This window comes from Talpa europaea (assembly GCF_964194135.1).
Source record: "Talpa europaea genome assembly, chromosome: 12".
In the NCBI taxonomy this organism is placed as follows: domain Eukaryota; kingdom Metazoa; phylum Chordata; class Mammalia; order Eulipotyphla; family Talpidae; genus Talpa; species Talpa europaea.
This window is the reverse complement of record NC_140079.1, coordinates 20,746,798-20,764,651: the sequence shown is the minus strand read 5'-3', so window position 1 is coordinate 20,764,651 and position 17,854 is coordinate 20,746,798. Positions and strand designations below refer to the sequence as shown.

The following is a 17,854-nucleotide window of genomic DNA, read 5'->3' as shown; positions in this document are numbered from 1 at the left end:
TATTATAGATGTTTTCAATCAATCAGTCTTCTTACTGTCTGGATGAGTATGGGGAGTTTGGGGATTGATCAATTGCTCAGTAATGACTGGCACAAACAAACCCTACAATCACTCAGTCATGCACAATAACTGAACTACCTAATTCTATTCATTCTCTGGAAATAAGTAAAATGGCAATTCAGGAGTCACCTTACAGGCCATTAGAGGCTGGGTAACAAAATAAGTATCTCCTCTTTGTTTTAGCATATGGGAAACAGAAATAAAACTTCTTAAAGTAGTACTTTCCCTTCAAATTCATATTTTGAGCCAGTTGCTGTGTGGACATTATCTTCTGAGGCAGGTGTTATTAGTCTATTTACAGGTAAGTTTGTTGAGGCTCAGAGAGGTTAAGAGAGGTTAAGGAACCTACATGGGATCACACAGCTATAACTCTGACTAGTAGCTAGTCAAATTAGAATTCTAAGACATGCCTACCTCAAGCCAATATCTGTGGCTTTTCCGGCTCGCCCTGCTGGTTCTGAAGCTAATCTGAGCACCTGTTATATCTCTGTGGCAGAATTCAGAGTGATGGGACATGATGGGGGCTCCTGAGGAATTCAGAGAAAGAATAAATAAGAACTAAAGTCTGGAGGCATCTGTATTAGGGAGGAAGGGACGAGGCAGCAGATGGGTTACTCACTACTCCCTCTGGATGAAACACTTTCTTCTCTGGCCCAAAACTCCAACTGCAACTGGGTAGGAAGAATAAACCAAAAATAGCTTCCTTACTCCTAATAAAGGCCTGTCCCTTCCAGCAAGCCAAGGCTTTAATGGGAGGCTTCTAGAATATTCTTTCACTGACTGATGTTTGCAAAAGTTCCACTTCTATCTTCTTGACTATGATTCAGCCATCATCATTCATACAGTTATTTTCACACATCACCTTGCAAACTTACAAACTGTGAGCCCTGTTAATTCCAGGTTCAAAGAACCCTCTGACTGAGCATCTTCCCAGAGTTTGTCTCATTCCCAGCCCATCAGAAAAGGAAAAAAGCTCTTTCAAAACTGTAAGAATTATAGCATTATATGGAAAAAAATACAATGGCTTAGAAACATATAGTACTTCACAATTTATAATGCGTTTTTACTTTCTCCTTTCAACAACCTTGTAAGATTTTATTATCCCCATTTTAAAAGAGGAGGGAGTGATGATACACAGCAGGGGGTGACACTGTGTTCTTAAAAATCTCCAGGCCAGAAACAATACAGCGATCCCTTAAAAAACTAAAAATGGAAATGCTATATGAGGCAGCAATACCACTACCACATCCTAGGTATTTATATGAAGAATATGAAGCGCTTATACGAGAAGATACATTTCCACCTGTGTTCATAGCAGCATTATTCACAAGAGCCAAGAACTGTGAATCAATCTAAACACAGACTAGATAACAAAACTGTGGTCTATTTATTAATGGAATACTACCAAGCTACCAAAAAGGATGAATCAGTGCCTTGTGGAGCAATATGAATGGCTCTTGAGGTGATTATATGAAGTGAAAGAAATCAGGAAGTGAAAGACAAATGCCAGATGGTTTTGCTCATTTGTGGCATATAAATTACCAAAGAAAACCAACTGTCAAAACACAATAAAAATAACTCTGCCACTCTGAAATCTAAGGTGGTTACCAGCAGGGAGGATGGGAAAGTGGGGGTGCTAAGAGGGTGAGGTGATGGGGGATGAGCACTGAGCCTTGCTGGAGGGTGAGTGAAACATGTGCTCACATTCAGGTATAAAGTTGTAAGCCCAAAACTTAAATAGTCTTGAAAACAAATAGCAAAGCAATAAAATTTGATAGAAGAAAAGATGTGGAATAAAGAAAAAAAATCTCCAAGCCAAGCAACTTCTCTTCATTCTGGTTATGGCGTTGGGACTTCTTACTGCAAATGGCTGGCCTGCTTCCATCCGCATGCCACCCCAGTGCACCGCCCCACCTCCTCCTCCTCTGCTGGCCAGGCTGGGGCTGGCACACGGCAGACAGCCCCTGGCCTGTCTTTCCCTCTCCTCCCCTTTACTTCCCAGGCTCCCAAAATGGAACACAACTGCACTTTAATCGCTCTTTGCGCTTCTGCCAACTTGTCCGGGCTCCCCCAGATGCCTCCTTACTTTGAGCAAATGCGTTTGCATTGCTCAGGGAATAGTCTAATCCTTTTCTCCCTCTTTACATGTTAATGCTCTGATTTACAGCAGCAGTGTAGAAAGAAAAAGGAAGGAAGCCAAGGAAGTTCCTTCTATTTTACAGTTGAGGGGTAGTGACTGGGAGGGAAGAGGTAGGGGACTGCTGGGGTGTTGGCAAAGTTCTATTTCTGGAACTGGGTGCTGCTTACACAGGTGTGCTCACTTGGAGAAGGCTCACTAAACTATGCATGTGCGATTTGTGAGGTCTTCTCTCTGGGTGCTAGGTTTCAGCTGGAAAACTCTGCAATGGAGCAGACTGTTTGGAGGTGGTAGTGAAGCAGGTGATGGCTGGATGACTCCCTGGAAAGCTTAGTGTGAAGGGAGTCTCTATACCAGGAGAGAAGCGATACTGGATTCTTCAAACATGACTTTAACTTCAAGAGCAAAGGTCTACAGGAGGCATCAGGGTTAGCAGAGCAGCACTGACAATAGGCTGCTGATGGAAACTGACAGCTGGAAAAGGACAAGAACCACAGAGTCAAAGACTGTCTCTTTGGTCAGGCATCTCCTCAAACTCCAGCAGGCCTGGCTCCTGCATCCAGGAGGGAAATTGCACAATCTCCATGATGATGTAACCACCAATATGTGGACCAAAAAAGTCTTAACTTCTAGGTCACCTTTTCCATTTTATTATTTAAGAGTCAAATCCAGGAGGCTGAGTTCTGTTCCCCTAATATATCAAAGATCTTGCAATTCATAGATATCTCTGCTATAAATCTTCTAAATAGTTTCCTTGCAAGGAGGGATGGAAATAGAGAAGTAAATAGTAATTAACTTGACGTGCACATTCTGGGAACAGTCCACGAGTTTGAAAAGACTCACTGTTTCCTAGACATAGCATGTACTTTCAAATCTCCAATAATATGGATATGCTGTTCCTTATTCCAGGATGCTCTTCTTTTCTTGGTTTATCTAGAAAACCCTACTCCCCTTTCAGGGCAGAGCCCAAAGGCTCCTTCTTCAGTGATGCATTTTCTGTTCACCCCAGGGAGAACAAGTGGGCCTGGTCCAGAGTCTAGAGCATTCTATATGCAAATAGAATAGAATCCACCATTTTGCACTATGATAGGTACCTTGAGTTTCTCCAAGGCAGGTCTGGACACTTATGCCATCTAATCCCTGATGCCCGGCCCAGTGCCTGTTACACCCAAAGCATGTCTGAATGAAGAGGCCACTTAATTGATCACAATATCTCATTCATTCATAAAATAAAATAAACCTCCTATGTGAAGGGTCATTTAAGACAGCTCTATTTCTAAAGATCTAAAACTAGAAACAACCAAGATGTTTCTCCACAGGTGGGTGATAGAGCCACACCAAAAAATACAACTCAGAAACAAAGAGGACCAAACTCTTCATTCATGCAACATGTGTATGTCTCAAGAACATTCTGAGTGGGTAAAGTTAACCTCAAGAGGTCGTAAATTGTGTGATTCTGTTATAGTACATTCCCCAAATTATAAAACCATAAAAATGGAGAGATTAGTGGCTACGAGAGGTGAGGGATGGTGGAGAGGTGGGTGCAAGATGAGATTGTGAAATGGTAGCCTGAGGGGGGTCCTTGGGTAATGAAATAGTGCTGTATCTGGGCTGCAGGGAGTTACAGAGCAACACGTCTTGATAGGTTTGATATTTTGATAACCAGGTTTGACACTGCAGTGTAATTACGTAAGATGAAACCACTTGAGGAAACTGGGTAAAGGTACGATGTACCTCTTTCTTTGTTCTTTGAGACTTCTCGTGAATCTATAATTATTTCAAAATCAAAAGTTAGGAATTTTTCAAAAACCTGTTCTCCTGGGTTCGTTCTACTCTTGAACTGAGTGTCTACACTTATAATAACCTTACACAGTTTTTAATGCTTTACGATTTCAAAATGCCTCTGCATAGACGAAATGATATTATTTCAAAGTTAAGTAACCCTATACCGCAGCTGTTCCAAAGCGCCTTTGAAAGACAAAGAAACCAAGGCTCACTGTGTGTTCAAGGGTCTACAATTGGTGTGTGTGTGTGTGTGTGTGTGTGTGTGGCAAAACTCATGTTGCAACCAAATCTATTTTCTCATCTGCAAAATAGGGGGATATGGCAAATCCAGAGGCTGGCCGGCGATGGCCTATGAGGATACACACATTTATGACACCACAACGCATGCTCTTGTGGGTACTATCTATCTTACTTCTGAATTAGCATAAGGATCTGGCCAGGCACAGACTGGACCACTGAAGATTACAGAGAGGTGTCAAACCCACAGAGAAGAGTCATTCCGTTCGAGTGAGCGACACTATGTAGCTGGAGGCATTTGAGTGGAGGCCTAGTCTCCATTTTCCCCAGGCTAGAAATATTGGGACGAGAATCCCAGGCCCCTGGAGTTCCAATTTGCCAGGATGCCTTGCCTCTCTGGCAGGCTTCCCTCTTCTGCTTCCATCTTCTCTGCTCCCGATCTCCCGGGCTTCATTCCATCACACCCTACAGACCCTAATTAATGAGACACTCTATGCCAAGGCAGTAAGCAGTGAGAATGTCTTACCAGATTAGTGAAGATGTATGTGTAATAGGCTGACACCATCCCTAGTTCAGCTGCCTGCAAAGGGAAGAGAAGGAGATTAGAGAGGAAAATACAAACCCACCGGAAGTGAGTAAACAACAAAGGCTTCAAGCGTATGCAATTTGTCTGGCCACAATCCTCCATCACCACACAGATAAGACATTTGATTGGTTCTTTCATTCCCCTTGACCCCTGAGGGATAGAGCTTAGAAACAGTGGTTTCAAAAGTAGGGTGTTTCTATCTCCACCTTGCTCCCTGCTCCCACAAAGCCCCCCAATAGCTGATGTTCTCATGCACAACACATTCTCATGGTATCACCTGATATTACAGAAACCAAAATGACTTTAAAGGAAATGAAGCAAAGCATAAAACAGACTATATAATAATTATCTCCACGACTTTGAACAATAACAATGCCTAACTCACCCACTGTTTCATATGTGCCAAGCACTAGAAAGCATTTCTCTTGGATTAACTTAACGGGGTAAGGACTAGCAGGGAAATCTGACAGCTGAGGAAACTAAAACACCAAAAGGCTGAGTCACTTGTCCCAGATCTGCATAAATGGAAGAGACAGAATTAAAGCCAGGCAGCCTAATTTCATGCTTTTAACCAAACTGTACTCCACCTGGAGGACTGTGATGTTGATGGAACTCCTGATACAACAAGCCTCTGAGGGGCAGAGGCATAGACAGGCATCTGTGGGTTGCAGACCATTCCCAAATGAACCCCATCCCTGTTGAAATTCGAGCGTGGGAGACGCACTGGTCTGCATTAATGTAGGAAGCTGGTGAATCATTTGCACACTTTGGCCTTCCCTTGTAGTAAGGAACAAGCTGCCCATGACATGCCTCCCCCGAGATCAGAGCACGCGGCATGCCATCACCCCATAGTTGAGACCTGCTACTTCAGCGCTGTCTCCCTATTGTCTGATCTTTGTAGCCATCATAAATGCGCCTCACCAACCTTCCCTGTCAGTGTGCCTGGCTTTGAGTGTGACAGGTGTTATAGAAACTGACAAGGAGATGAGATAAATAATGAGCCCCACTGTCCCCAGGGCCCCCATCCCTCCTGACAGTCAGTTAGATTTTCATAATGCCTCCTCCAGCCCTGGGCCACTGGGAAACTGCTTTTGTCCTGACGATTGAGGTGCATGGGGGAGAAACAAGACCAGTGATGATTACATTTTCCCCTTACATAGTGCTAATCTCCCAAGGAATTCCAATAACTTTGGCAGCATTCTTAAAGGAACCCTCCCAGGCTCCTTTGAAGAACAGGCTGGGTTAACCATGTCACCTCCATTCGAAGGGGAAACTGGCATGCATGAAGGCTTAGGGACTGGGGCGAGATTACGCAGGGGTCGTGATGGAGCTCAGAGAGTCCTATGGGATGCTCGTTCTTCCTCCAGCAAAGCTCCATGTCCTCCTCCACTCCCAAGAGCATGGCATGGTCCAGCCCATGCCCTCCTGCATGCTTACACTGCGCACAAGGTAGCGTCCTTGCCTCTCATCACTGCCTGGGCCCATGGCAGCCCACTGGCTACAGGGTTGGGCTAGGGGTAGGGAATAGGAGAGGGCACCGTCAGATGGTTAAAACCCATTTTGTGAAATCTGCTGTGCTAAAGATAAAAGACAAGAGATCCTTGGTTTTTAAGACCTGAATTCTGGGTAAACATGGAGTTCGTTGCTGGAACAGCCGCTCAATAAAGCAGGGGATTACTCTGCAAATCCTCCTGAAATCAAGAGACAGCAGAGTGTTGCCAAGCTCAGAGGCCAGGCTCATGGGAGCACGGCGAGGCTTCCAGAGCTGTGTGCGCTCTCTGCTCACATGGCTTCCCACCCTCCAGGAGCGTCCAAGGCTGGGGTCTAACTGGGAAGGAGGAGCACGGGACCCCAGGGCAGCATGAGGGCTGAGTCCTCGCCTGATGGGCCTGGCTGCCTGGGTCACTAGAGAGTCACAGGGGAAGACAGGAAACAACGTTCTTGAAGCTTCCCTGGGAGGCTTTGGTGGGTTTGACGGCAAGGAAACAAAAGCTGAGGCTGATAGGTGGTCTCTGAAAAGCCCACCATTGGCCCCCAGCACAACTGTCTGCTCATGAAGCTCATTGCAGAGGTATTTCCATCAAAAGCACAGTCATTCCAAATAAATGTGTTTTTAATGAAAATACCCAGTACTGGCAAGGGCGCTGTAGGACACCTGTACACTGCTGGTGAGATTGTACATTGTTATGGCCTCTCTGAAAGATAATCTGGTGAATTATTTCAAAATCCTGAAAAGCACGCATACCTTTAACTCAGTAATTCCACTTCTAGAAATATTCGTGAATGTGCATAAAGATTAATGTACAAAGATGTGCATCCCAGGGCTATTTACGATAGGAAAAGATTAGAAATCACCCATATATCCAACAATAAAGGGGCAGTTAAATAAATTATGGTACATCCATATAATAGAAAATGATGTAGCCATTGAAATAGCTGCAGAAAGATATGTAATGACATGGGGGAAATGCATGACAAATAATTAAGTGAAGAAAAGTAGGTTACAGAAAAGTAGGTGCAGTGTGGTAATCTTGGAAAAGAAAAAAATTGGGCCTATAAAGGCATAAAAGATAGATATCAAATTTAATAGTGGTTAACTCTGGATAATGGAATTGTGAGTGATCTTTATTTTCCTCTATGTGCTTGTCTGTACTTTCCAAAATTCCAAGAGTAAATTATAAAACAAACCAATAGAGCCTAGCAGCATATGCTTGAGAACCTAAAAAGGAGTTCAGGTAGCTCCATGGTTTTGGGGGCCAACTAGCTGAGCTGAGGCTCTCACTCCCTTCTCCCCACTCCTTAGTCTGTATCTCTCTCATGCCCTGAAAATTTAGAGGAATTTTTCCATCCTTGATGACTTACTGGTCATCGCTCCAGACATAAGAGAAGAGAAAAAGGAAGAAAAGAGACAAATCTTGTGTATATGTGTACACACAAGTTGGGTGGATATACACAGGCATGCTTTGGGAGCCATGGAAGATTACTATGGCAACACACCAAAGGGACAGCCCGTGGTACAGGGAACTCATTCAAATCTCTTGTGAACTCTGAGACAAAACCCAGTTGGGGAGGATAGATTCGGAGAGAGGTGGGAGGGAGAGGGAGAGACAGTTGAGTGTCTGCAGGCTCCTTGCAGCTTGGCAGAGGTTAACGAGGAGCCTGGCTTTCCCACTGCAAGATGGCAGGTTGCGTTTAAATGTGCAATTAAAATGGCATTAGGGCCTCCCCAGTGGCACAGCGGTTGAGCGCTGGGCTACGAAGCTGTCCACAACTTCTGTGGCACCAGTTCGATCCCCGGCTGCCGGCAAGGGTCCCACATGGCGTGACAGACCTCTCCAGCCGCCCGCTGCTCCGCTCAGCAGTGTATTTTGTCAGTCTAGTCTGTTCTCCTCCCCGCTCTGGCGAATCCTCTCACCCTCCAGCACTTCTGACTGTACCCAGTGCTTGTATAAATAAATAAATAAATCTTTAAAAAATAATAATAATAATAAAATGGCATTAGAAGAAGCCAATGTGCCTGAGATGCGGGGGGAGCTACTGGGAGTTGCTGCGGAGTCTGGAAGTGGGGTGCACTCTGTCTGGGGTTGCACATCTCACCCAGCACCAGTCCAGAAACTGGTACCTGGGGATTTCATTGCAGCTGGGTCCAGCTGTTTGTCAAGTGAGGCCCTCGGTCACCCAACTTCTGTCTCTCTCATAACAGCACCCCTCACTGAAGTCTGTTCTGACTTGGGGGATGGCGACCTGCCCCTCTGTATGCTGGGGGTTGCAGGGTTGCATAAACTGCCTGACTTGCTATCAGAGATAAGGGGTGCAGGCCCTGCGCCTCATAGGGTGAGCCTTGAACAGAGCTGCTCATCTCCCAGAGACGCAGTTTCTTGTCCCAGTTACTGTCTAGTGGACAGTGTCCTCATGTCACGTTGTTGAGAGGATTACACTGGGGAGTGACGCGGAAGCGCTCTGTAAACTGTAGTGCGCCGTGAGGGGATTACACACAGGCAGACAGGAGGCAACACACACAGACAAGATGGTCCCAGTTTCAAAATGTAGAAATACTTCTACACTTTTTGGGAGATAGTCAAGTGCCCTCCACCCCCAGCCCCTCCCAGGAACCCCAGGGCACCTCCTCAGAGCCTCTGGCAGGTCTAGGCTTGGCCAGGTCTCAGTTGGTGGCCGCTCTGCTGGCCCAGGGGTTAAATATTTTGACAACCTCATTGTGCTTTCTCCTTTCAAGAGCTGTTCACTGAAACCAATATTCAGGGTAGGAGGCCCAACCCTGGCACCCCAGGGGCAGGGAGAGGAAGGCTGTGAGCTGAGAAGGAAGGAGGGCGAGGCTGCAAGGTGCCACCCACACCCACCCGGCCGGCTCCCACCTTCAGGAGGATGGTGTGGGACATGGAGGCGTTGGCGTGGATGATGATGGTGGCTGTCTTGTCGTCCCGGATCTCCTTGAGGAGAGGGGTGGGGTCTCGGGTGTCATCCAGCATCCGGACCGAGAGTGTGTCCTTGGAGATAAGGAATTGCCGGAGCAGCTTCTCTAGGTTTAAAAGGCCTGGAGGGGAAGAGAGGATGAAACCCCTGAGGGTCCACAGAGCTGCCTTGGGGAACAGGGGCAAAAGCAGGACCTGCCAAGAAGGCAGGTGGTGGGGCTGGCCCCTCCGCTGGGGCTAAGCAGCCTCACCTTAACCCGAGTCAGCTTCTGAAACTTGAAGGGCCTCAGTGAGCCCATTTAAATTAGGAAAGAAGGCTCCTATGCACTCTAGGCCTCCCTGACAATGCTCTGTTCAAGTAGAGAACAAGCAATCCCCACTCAGGGGGCAGCAAGGTCCAGTGGCCAAGACCTGTTCAGAGACTGCCAGGCCTAGGTTCCTCTCCCTAACCTGGCCACATCCTCACTGTGTGACTTTTGCGTGTGGCCTGCTCTCTTGGCCTCAATTTCTTCATTTGAGAAATGAGAACCTTAACAGCAGCCTAGAAGGGCTGTAGTAAAAATTAAACAAGGTAACAGGTGAGTAGGCCTGAGCCTTCTGCACGCGCTCTGTAAACCCTCATAAATATTACATGCATGCCCAAGAAAGCCCACGATTCCATTGTGGAGGTGAGGCAGCAGTTCCCCAGATCATAAGGCCCAGAAAACAGGTTAGCAAAACCCTTTGAACTCCTCCGAGCACAATGACTGCATTAAGATGAGGTATTATTATGATTGTAAAGGAACAGGCTTTGAACTGCACTCCAGCAGGCAATAATGTGGGCCTAGAAAAAAATAGAAATCTGGGAGTCTGAGCGAAGGACACTCTCCCTCGCCTCCCACCTAAGCTGTTCATGGTCTAGGGGCATAGGTGGGTGGAGGGACTCCAGAATGATATCACTGAATCACAAGGGACTTAATTCTGCTTTGTGTCTAAAAAGGCAGGCCAGAGGAGGTGGGTGGCTGTGGACCTCCTGGGAAAACAGTGGTCTCAATTGCAAATGGAAGGAGACCCACAGGCATTTGCCCTCCAAAGCAACAAGAGCAACATTTACTGAATTCTTACCATGTGCGGGGGTTAACAGGTTAAGCATTTTACGTGGCTCATCTCATTGAAATCATCACAACAATCCTCTAACATTTGCAATCCCATAGCAGAGAGGAGCGCATGAGGCAGGAGGGTGAGAAGCCCCCCGGACACGTGCTCCACACTGTGGTTTTGTGGGAAGAGTTGGTTTCTAACCCTTGTGCTCGGTTTCTGCACTGAGTAAAGGGATCTTAAATACAAGACAGCCTTGAATACTATCTAAAGACTCCTCCTTGCATGGTTTACTCACCCTCCTGAGCCTGGAGGATCAAAAGGGAGGAGGGGAAGCTCTGAGGAGTATCGCATCCACGTCCCTTGTTCTGTAGAGAGGACAGCACTGACCTGGTCATGTATGGACACAGCTGGACCAGAGTTCCCATCTTATCATCTCCTTCAACCTTCTGCCCTTGAGACCAGGCTGTCTCTTAGGCCAAGCCTGAGACAGCAGGTACAGAACCCAGGGGAGGCCCAGGGACATGCATCCGGGCTTAGAAAGGAAAGCCCATACTAGGTGTGCTCTGTTAATCAAGAACAAAAGCCTGGCATGATGGATACAGGAGCTCTGAGAAGATAGTGCCAACTCCTTTTCTCCATCAGAAGTCCGGAGAAGGCACTCGAGGGAGTGGGAGGCTGCGCAGGGAGGGTCTGTTATTCACAAAGAGGCTTCAGAAACAGCCCAGCAGTGTCAGCCACAGCCTGGGCTTGTCCTTTCCTGCCTTCCTCCCTGCCAAGGTCTCTCACAGTGATCAAGCGCTGTCTGTGCCCCTTTAGCCCCTCACCACCAGCCTCCATCAAGAGTGGCACTGAAGTTGCTGGGGTGCTTCCTGCCAACCCTGATGTAGAGGTTCTGAATTCAAGCTCAGGGTCAGCCCTGGCTGGCTGGGTGACCTTGAGAAATCATCTATCCTCTTGAGAGTCTATTCTTCATCTGTAAAAGGGGTGTGAGATGAGATCCCTGAGTCTGGCACTGGCTGACATGCTGCTGCTGGCAGAGAAGATGGGTCCCATGCAGACCCCACCCTCCAGGACCCTAGAGTCCAGGAGCCTGCAGCTAAGTCTCCAACAAAGTTCAGATCACATCCCTGCTTTGTTTGACAGCCTAAATAATCTGGTTTCCTGTGAGGCAGCTGCAACTGGCTTTATATATAAGGGGAAGAGAATATTCACATCTTCCTCAGAGATGATATAAAAAGCACCATCACACCTGCACAGGGTCTGAGCACCTGAACCAAAAAACTCCAGAACAAGGGAGATGGGGTGGCACCTCCTTGGCTCAAGAGAGACCTTCTGGGCTTGCTATGGGGGGAGGGAGTGCATGGTGGAAGTTGGGAGTTGGGGGTCAGTGGAGGGAACCCTAGGGTCCTGCAATGTAGCAGGAAGAGTCTTTGGAATCTGATTGGGACAGAGCCAAATCCCCTGGGAGTCTTCCAACAGGCAATGAAATTCAGTGGGATGAGACAGGAAAGCCTGGGGGATAACAGTAGGATTTTACACAGCACGGAGATGCCTGGCAAAGGCAACCCAAAAGCCCTTCATCCTTTAAAATTGGCAGGTGCACTGAGCTACAAGGGAAGAGTCCCCCGGATGTCAGATAAATTAGGGACCCTACTCTAATCAAAGCCAGCAGGCCCCAACCCACTGCCCTGTAAATAATCATGCAGCTTCCCCATATCATACCAGTTACTTTCTGTGTGATGAGAAGCTGGGTAGGGACAAGGGAGGGAGAAGAGCAGCAAGTACCCAGGAGGCATGCAACTGCACCCAGGATCTCTTAATAGTCACCCCTTTTCCCAGTGTGAGCCCCACGTGGGCCACCAGGAAAAGCACAAGGTTGAACATGAGCCCCAGTCCAACTCTGGCAGGTAGAGAGTGATCTCCACCACGCCTCTGCACCTCAGTGTCCTTATCTATAAAATAAGGTCAAGGACCATGTTATATGGTTAGTAAGAGGACGTCAAGGGAACAGAACAGCGTCTGTCATCTGAAGTGCTACTCACCCCCCTCCCACACCCACTGACACCCCAGTGTAATTTCACCCCATCTCCATAACTCTTACAGGAGTTATAATCCAAAATATAGCCCTTGGGAACTCTCCTGCACTGCTGGTGGGAGTGCAAACTGGTCCAACCACTACGGAGAGCTGTGTGGAGATTTCTGGACCTACTAAACATAGAGCTTCCATATGATCCAGCAATTCCACTCCTAGGTATTTACCCAAAGGACACAGAAACATCAATTCCAAAGAGCACCTGCACCCCTATGTTTATAGCAGCACTGTTTACAATAGCTAAGCTTTGGAAACAACCCAAATGCCCAAAAATAGATGACTGGATCAAGAAGATGTGGGACATATACACCATGGAATATTACTCAGCATTCGAAAAAGATAAACACATGCAATTTGCAGCAACATGGATGGCGCTGGAAGGGATCATGCTCAGCGAAATAAGCCAGAAAGAAAAAGAAAAATACCGGATGGTCTCACTCATAGCAGGAATCTAGAAAACTTAAATAAGGGACCAGGAAAATGAATAACTATAAGAAAGTGAAAATCAAAATCAACAAAAAACTATGAACCAGAGACACTCTATGGGGGGTAGAGGGCAGGAGGGGAGGGATTGGGGTCAAAATAAGGGGGTTGCAATTGTATGGGGAATATAAAAATAAAATTTATTTTAAAAAAAACAAAAAAAATATAGCCCTTGGTTACAAACCATATTTGCTAGCACAGACACATTCAAATATGTAGCTATAACATATAACATATATACTAATTTTTTTATGATGTTGAGTAGCAATCTCATTTCAGTCTTTTTGGTCTATCCCCATTATTTGTTGGTGAACTAAACTAAAGACTTGGGGGGCTGGGACAGTAGGAAGATACTCAACATTCTACATTTGAAAGTGCAGCAGTGCTGGCGGGGATAGATTCCATGTCTCTTGAGAAGCAGTTGCAGGAAGAGGGTACCTGGCTTGAGGGAGAGCAGGAAAGGCTGTCACAGACTTGATCTTGGCAACCTTGAGGCCTACACCCAGGAACAATGAGTGGATCGAAGTCACAGAGAGACAGACTTAGCTCAAGACAGGAAGAACTTGAGCTGTTGAAAGATGTAGTGAGTTCCCCATCGCTGGAGGTAGTCAAGGAAAGACTGAAGTCCTGCTACAAAGATTCTTGCAGAACGAATTAAACCAGTGGATGGAAAGTTGGATTAGAAGAGGGTTGATATCTTTCACCAGGAGATTCTCTAATACTATGAATCAGAAAAGAATACTTTTGAAATCCTAGGCAGGGGAAGGGATTTCCGGAAGAGAAAGTATAGCTTAATTACATTAAGAAAATTGTGAGTTTTTCAGTGCAGTATGGCATTTTCCAATTAACATTCTCCTCACTGCTCTCTCTTTAATGGCGCTAAGGGATTTACCAAAGGCAGCAGTCCCCAGAGGGGTTAAAAGCCGCTCTCTTCTCCTGACTCCCCTCCACCTCCAGTCCAACCTTCCTCTCCTGGGGGACTCTTGGATCCTGCTGTGGGTCGGCCTGCCAAGTCCAGGGCTGAGAGAGACCTGGGGAACCTATTAGTCTCGCTCAGGATGCAATGGGATGGATCGATGAGAGAAGCAGCAGGACGCTGTTCTGGGAAGGAGGAGGGAGGCTGGCTTCTGGAACTGGAAGGCAGGGGGTCAGGCAGGATGGGGGGAGGCTGGGGAGGCTGTGAAAGGCATGGCTTTGTGTAGGACAAGGACACAGATATCCAAGTAACGGGTCTGCAGGGGACACAGAGGACCCCGTATCCAAAAATAAAAATAAACGATCATTTCAACTTCTGCTGCTCTTGGCAGCAGACTTAGGTTCTGGAGAATGCTGATATTCCCTGGAGGGGTGGCACTTGTGGGAGGTAGCTGCGGATGGTCACCTCAGGGAATAGTGGGGGGATTTAATGAGAGTGTGAATTCACCATTTTGCTCAGTACCCTTGAGCCAGTAAGTCCTCATTCCCACCCAGGTCAGAACCACATTTATATATTTTTTATTTCATTTATTTTTTTCCTTTTTTATTAATTAGTTTTTTATTTTTTTACATCATTGTTCATTTTTAAACAATATTTGCTTCCCCCCACCCCCACAGGTGTAGTCCCCATGGAGTTTCCTTCACCAAAGCACCTGTGCACCATCACCTCAGTCCCCTGAGCTCCTCCCTCCCTCCCTCTGATCCCTCTCCCCCTCCTTCCCTGCAGGATGTCTCTGATTTATAATTGTCTGTTTCTGCTTTGTTGTGTTTTGTACTGTTATTATTTTTTTACACTGATGTCTTATTTCTTTCCCCTATATTTCTGCTACAAGTGAAACCATCCAATATTTTCCTTCTTCTTTCTGGCTTATTTCACTGAGCATAATTCCTTCTAGCTCCATCCACGTTGCTGCAAATGGCATGACTTTATCTTTTTTGATTGCTGAATAATATTCCATTGTGTATTCATACCACATCTTCTTGATCCAGTCATCTATTTTTGGGCATTTAGGTGGCTTCCAGGTTTTACCTATTGTAAATAGTGCTGCAATAAACATAGGGGTACAGGCGGTCTCTTGAATCAACGTTTTTGTGCCCTACTGATGAAAACAAAGGAGACAGGAGGTATCACACTTCCAAACTTCAAGCTATACTACAAAGCAGTAATAATTAAAACAGTTTGGTATTGTAACAAAAACAGACACACAGACCAAAGGAACTGAATAGAGAGCCCTGTAATAAAACCACACTTACATGGACAGCTGATCTTTGACAAAGGAGTGAAGAACATGCAATGGAACATGGACAGTTTGTTCAATAAATGGTTCTGGGAAAACTGGACCAACCACATGCAAAAATATGAAACTAGACCACGACCTCTCACCATGCACAAAAATCTACTCAAAATGGATAAGAGAACTGGACATAAGACCTGAAACCATAAAATATATAGAAGAAAATATAGGTAAAACACTACAAGACATACATCACAACAACATATTTAAAAACTCATCACCCAAAGCAAAGATAGTCAAGGAAAAGATAAACACCTGGGATTACATCAAACTGAAAAGCTTCTGTACAGCAAAAGAGACATTAACCAAAACAGAGAGACACCCCACTGATTGGGAAAAAATCTTTGCACTCCATTCAACTGATAAGGGACTGATCACAAATATATACAAAGAACACACACAGCTCAACCAAATCAAAATAAAGAATCCAGTCCAGAAATGGGCAGAAGAACTTAAAAGATATTTCTCCAAAGAGGAAATGCAAATGGCCAACAGGCATATGAAAAAATGTTCAACATCCCTTATCATCAGGAAAATGCAAATCAAAACCACATTGAGATACCACCTTACACCAGTAAGAATGGCACATATCAAAAAAGCAAGCAATAACAAATGTTGGCGAGGTTGTGGAGAAAAAGGAACTCTCCTACATTGCTGGTGGGAGTGCAAACTGGTCCAACCACTATGGAAAGCTGTCTGGAGGTTCCTCAGTCTACTAAAAATGGAGCTACCACATGACCCGGCAATTCCACTCCCAGGGATTTACCCAAAAGACAGAACCACGAATTTTACCTGCTTCTGGGTTTGCCCCATACCCCACCTGGGCGAGTTGCAAGAACAGGCAGGGAGGAGAGGAGAGAGGGATGGAGGAGCAGGCTGAGTCTCTCCATCCCCTCAAGGCAGTCCTGCTGGCTGGCTTGGCACATTACTTTCTCTAAAGGCCAGACTAGAGTGAGAAGAACCTGGCCTCTGGGTGCCCATGGCCTTTTGACTTCAGGGTATCTTTTGAGTTGTCCCTGTCCAGGGAATGGTCTTCAGTAATTTCTAAGCTTTTTCTCTAGAGTTGATTTAGCCACACGAGTGGTCAGGTGTTCTTAATATTATGTGTGCAAATAAAATCACTGAAGCGGGACAGAGGCAGTGACTGAGATCACTGAGTGGTGATACTGGCACTGGCTCAAGTCCAAACCCAGGTTTTCTGGTTCCAAGTTCTGACCTCTCATTCACCACTGGAGTTGGCAAGGGAAGGCCTCCCGTGAGTAGGAAAGATGTTCTTCTCATGTCTGCTCTTCCACAGAGAGGATGAAAATGTTTATAGAGTCCATCTTACAAGAGATCACTTAACACCCTTGGCAGAGTGTCTGGCATGTAGTAAGTGCCCAACAAGTGGTCAATTTTGTATCCCTGTGATACAAAAGGCCTCCCACAGCGTCCCCTGGAGACAGCACAGGGAAAGCCCACTACTGTCTCCCTCCTCTCCTGGTTATCATTCCCCGCTCCACCACTCTCCACCAGCTTCAGCCATAACAGGGCTGCAGGGTGGAATGATAGTAATGAAATGTGGATCAGGTTGTGAGCATAGATCTTTCCACCCAATTACTCTGAGAGGAATTATTAGCCTCACTTCACATAGGTGCAAACAGGCTCAGAGAGGTAGAGTGACCTGCTCAACATCACAAAGCTCAGAAGCAGCAGAGTTGCTTGGCTGGGCTACATAGATGGTGCTCTTTTTACTGCACCATCCTGCATTTCTTTTCAGCTGCACTTCCTTCCCAGGACCTCAGAGCTTACTCCTCAATAGCCTGGACTGAATTTAGCAAACACACAGTGGTTTCAGGACAAAGCCAAACCTCTGCTTTCTCTACTATAAGTTTTTCACCTGTCCTTGTTCAAAAGGGATCCAAGGATGGAAGAAAAGGAAAAGCTGTGCTTGCTGAGCACTCCCTAGCACTCCATAGTGTCCACTGTGTATGTCCTCCTCTTTAATCCCCTCAGTCACCCTGGGAGTGCAGACGAGACACCAGAGGCTACAGAATGTCCAAGTCATGTTCCCAAGATCACACATGTAGTAATAAATGGCAGGAGATTCTGTGCCCAGAACAGGACACACCACCACAAAAAGGGATTTAAAATACTTAGAAAGAAATGTCAAAGCAAGCATCAAAAGCCAAAAGAATATTTAATCTGTGTGCAAAGACACCAAGGAAATCTACAACATGCCACACTTGTGGCCACAAGGAATCCAAAGCCCTGAATCCACTGTGAGGGTCTCAAAAGGTAGCTCTGTTGGGGGATCACAGCAGGGTTGGGGGATCACACCAAACAAGCCTCAGGACCATCATGGGGAACCCCACCTTTCCTTGGAAGCCCCAATAGCCAACTGCCCCAAGAACTGTGGGGATGATCAGGATGACCACGCCAGGGCCCTTCCCTCATTAGAACTTGGCATTTGTAGAAGTTCAGATATTTTTTTCCCATTAAAGAAAAATAATACAACCCACAATAAAATTCTGCTTGGTCCAAAACCTGCTTATTAAAAATCTACTTTGGGGAAGAAAGAGAGTAAGTGGCATGATTCCCCATGGAATGATCTCCGTTATGCCTAATTTTGATGGCTGGGAAATAGAATTAGATTCCTGTTCTTAATTCGACTTGCAGTGTCTCAGGCCTGCATTAATAAGGAAGATGGAAGAG

At 46.1% G+C, this 17,854-nt stretch overlaps 1 protein-coding gene across 1 annotated transcript in view; it reads right to left on the bottom strand.

The window, feature by feature from the left end:
* GRIK4 (glutamate ionotropic receptor kainate type subunit 4) overlaps window positions 1-17,854 on the bottom strand; it is a gene marked incomplete at both ends in the record, with an annotated part of 271,471 nt that overhangs the window by 135,832 nt on the left and 117,785 nt on the right. The window contains 2 exons of the mRNA XM_084249559.1: window positions 4,746-4,799; window positions 9,179-9,357. Coding sequence (XP_084105685.1) covers window positions 4,746-4,799; window positions 9,179-9,357 — 233 coding nt within the window. The remainder of the gene's footprint in view (window positions 1-4,745; window positions 4,800-9,178; window positions 9,358-17,854) is intronic.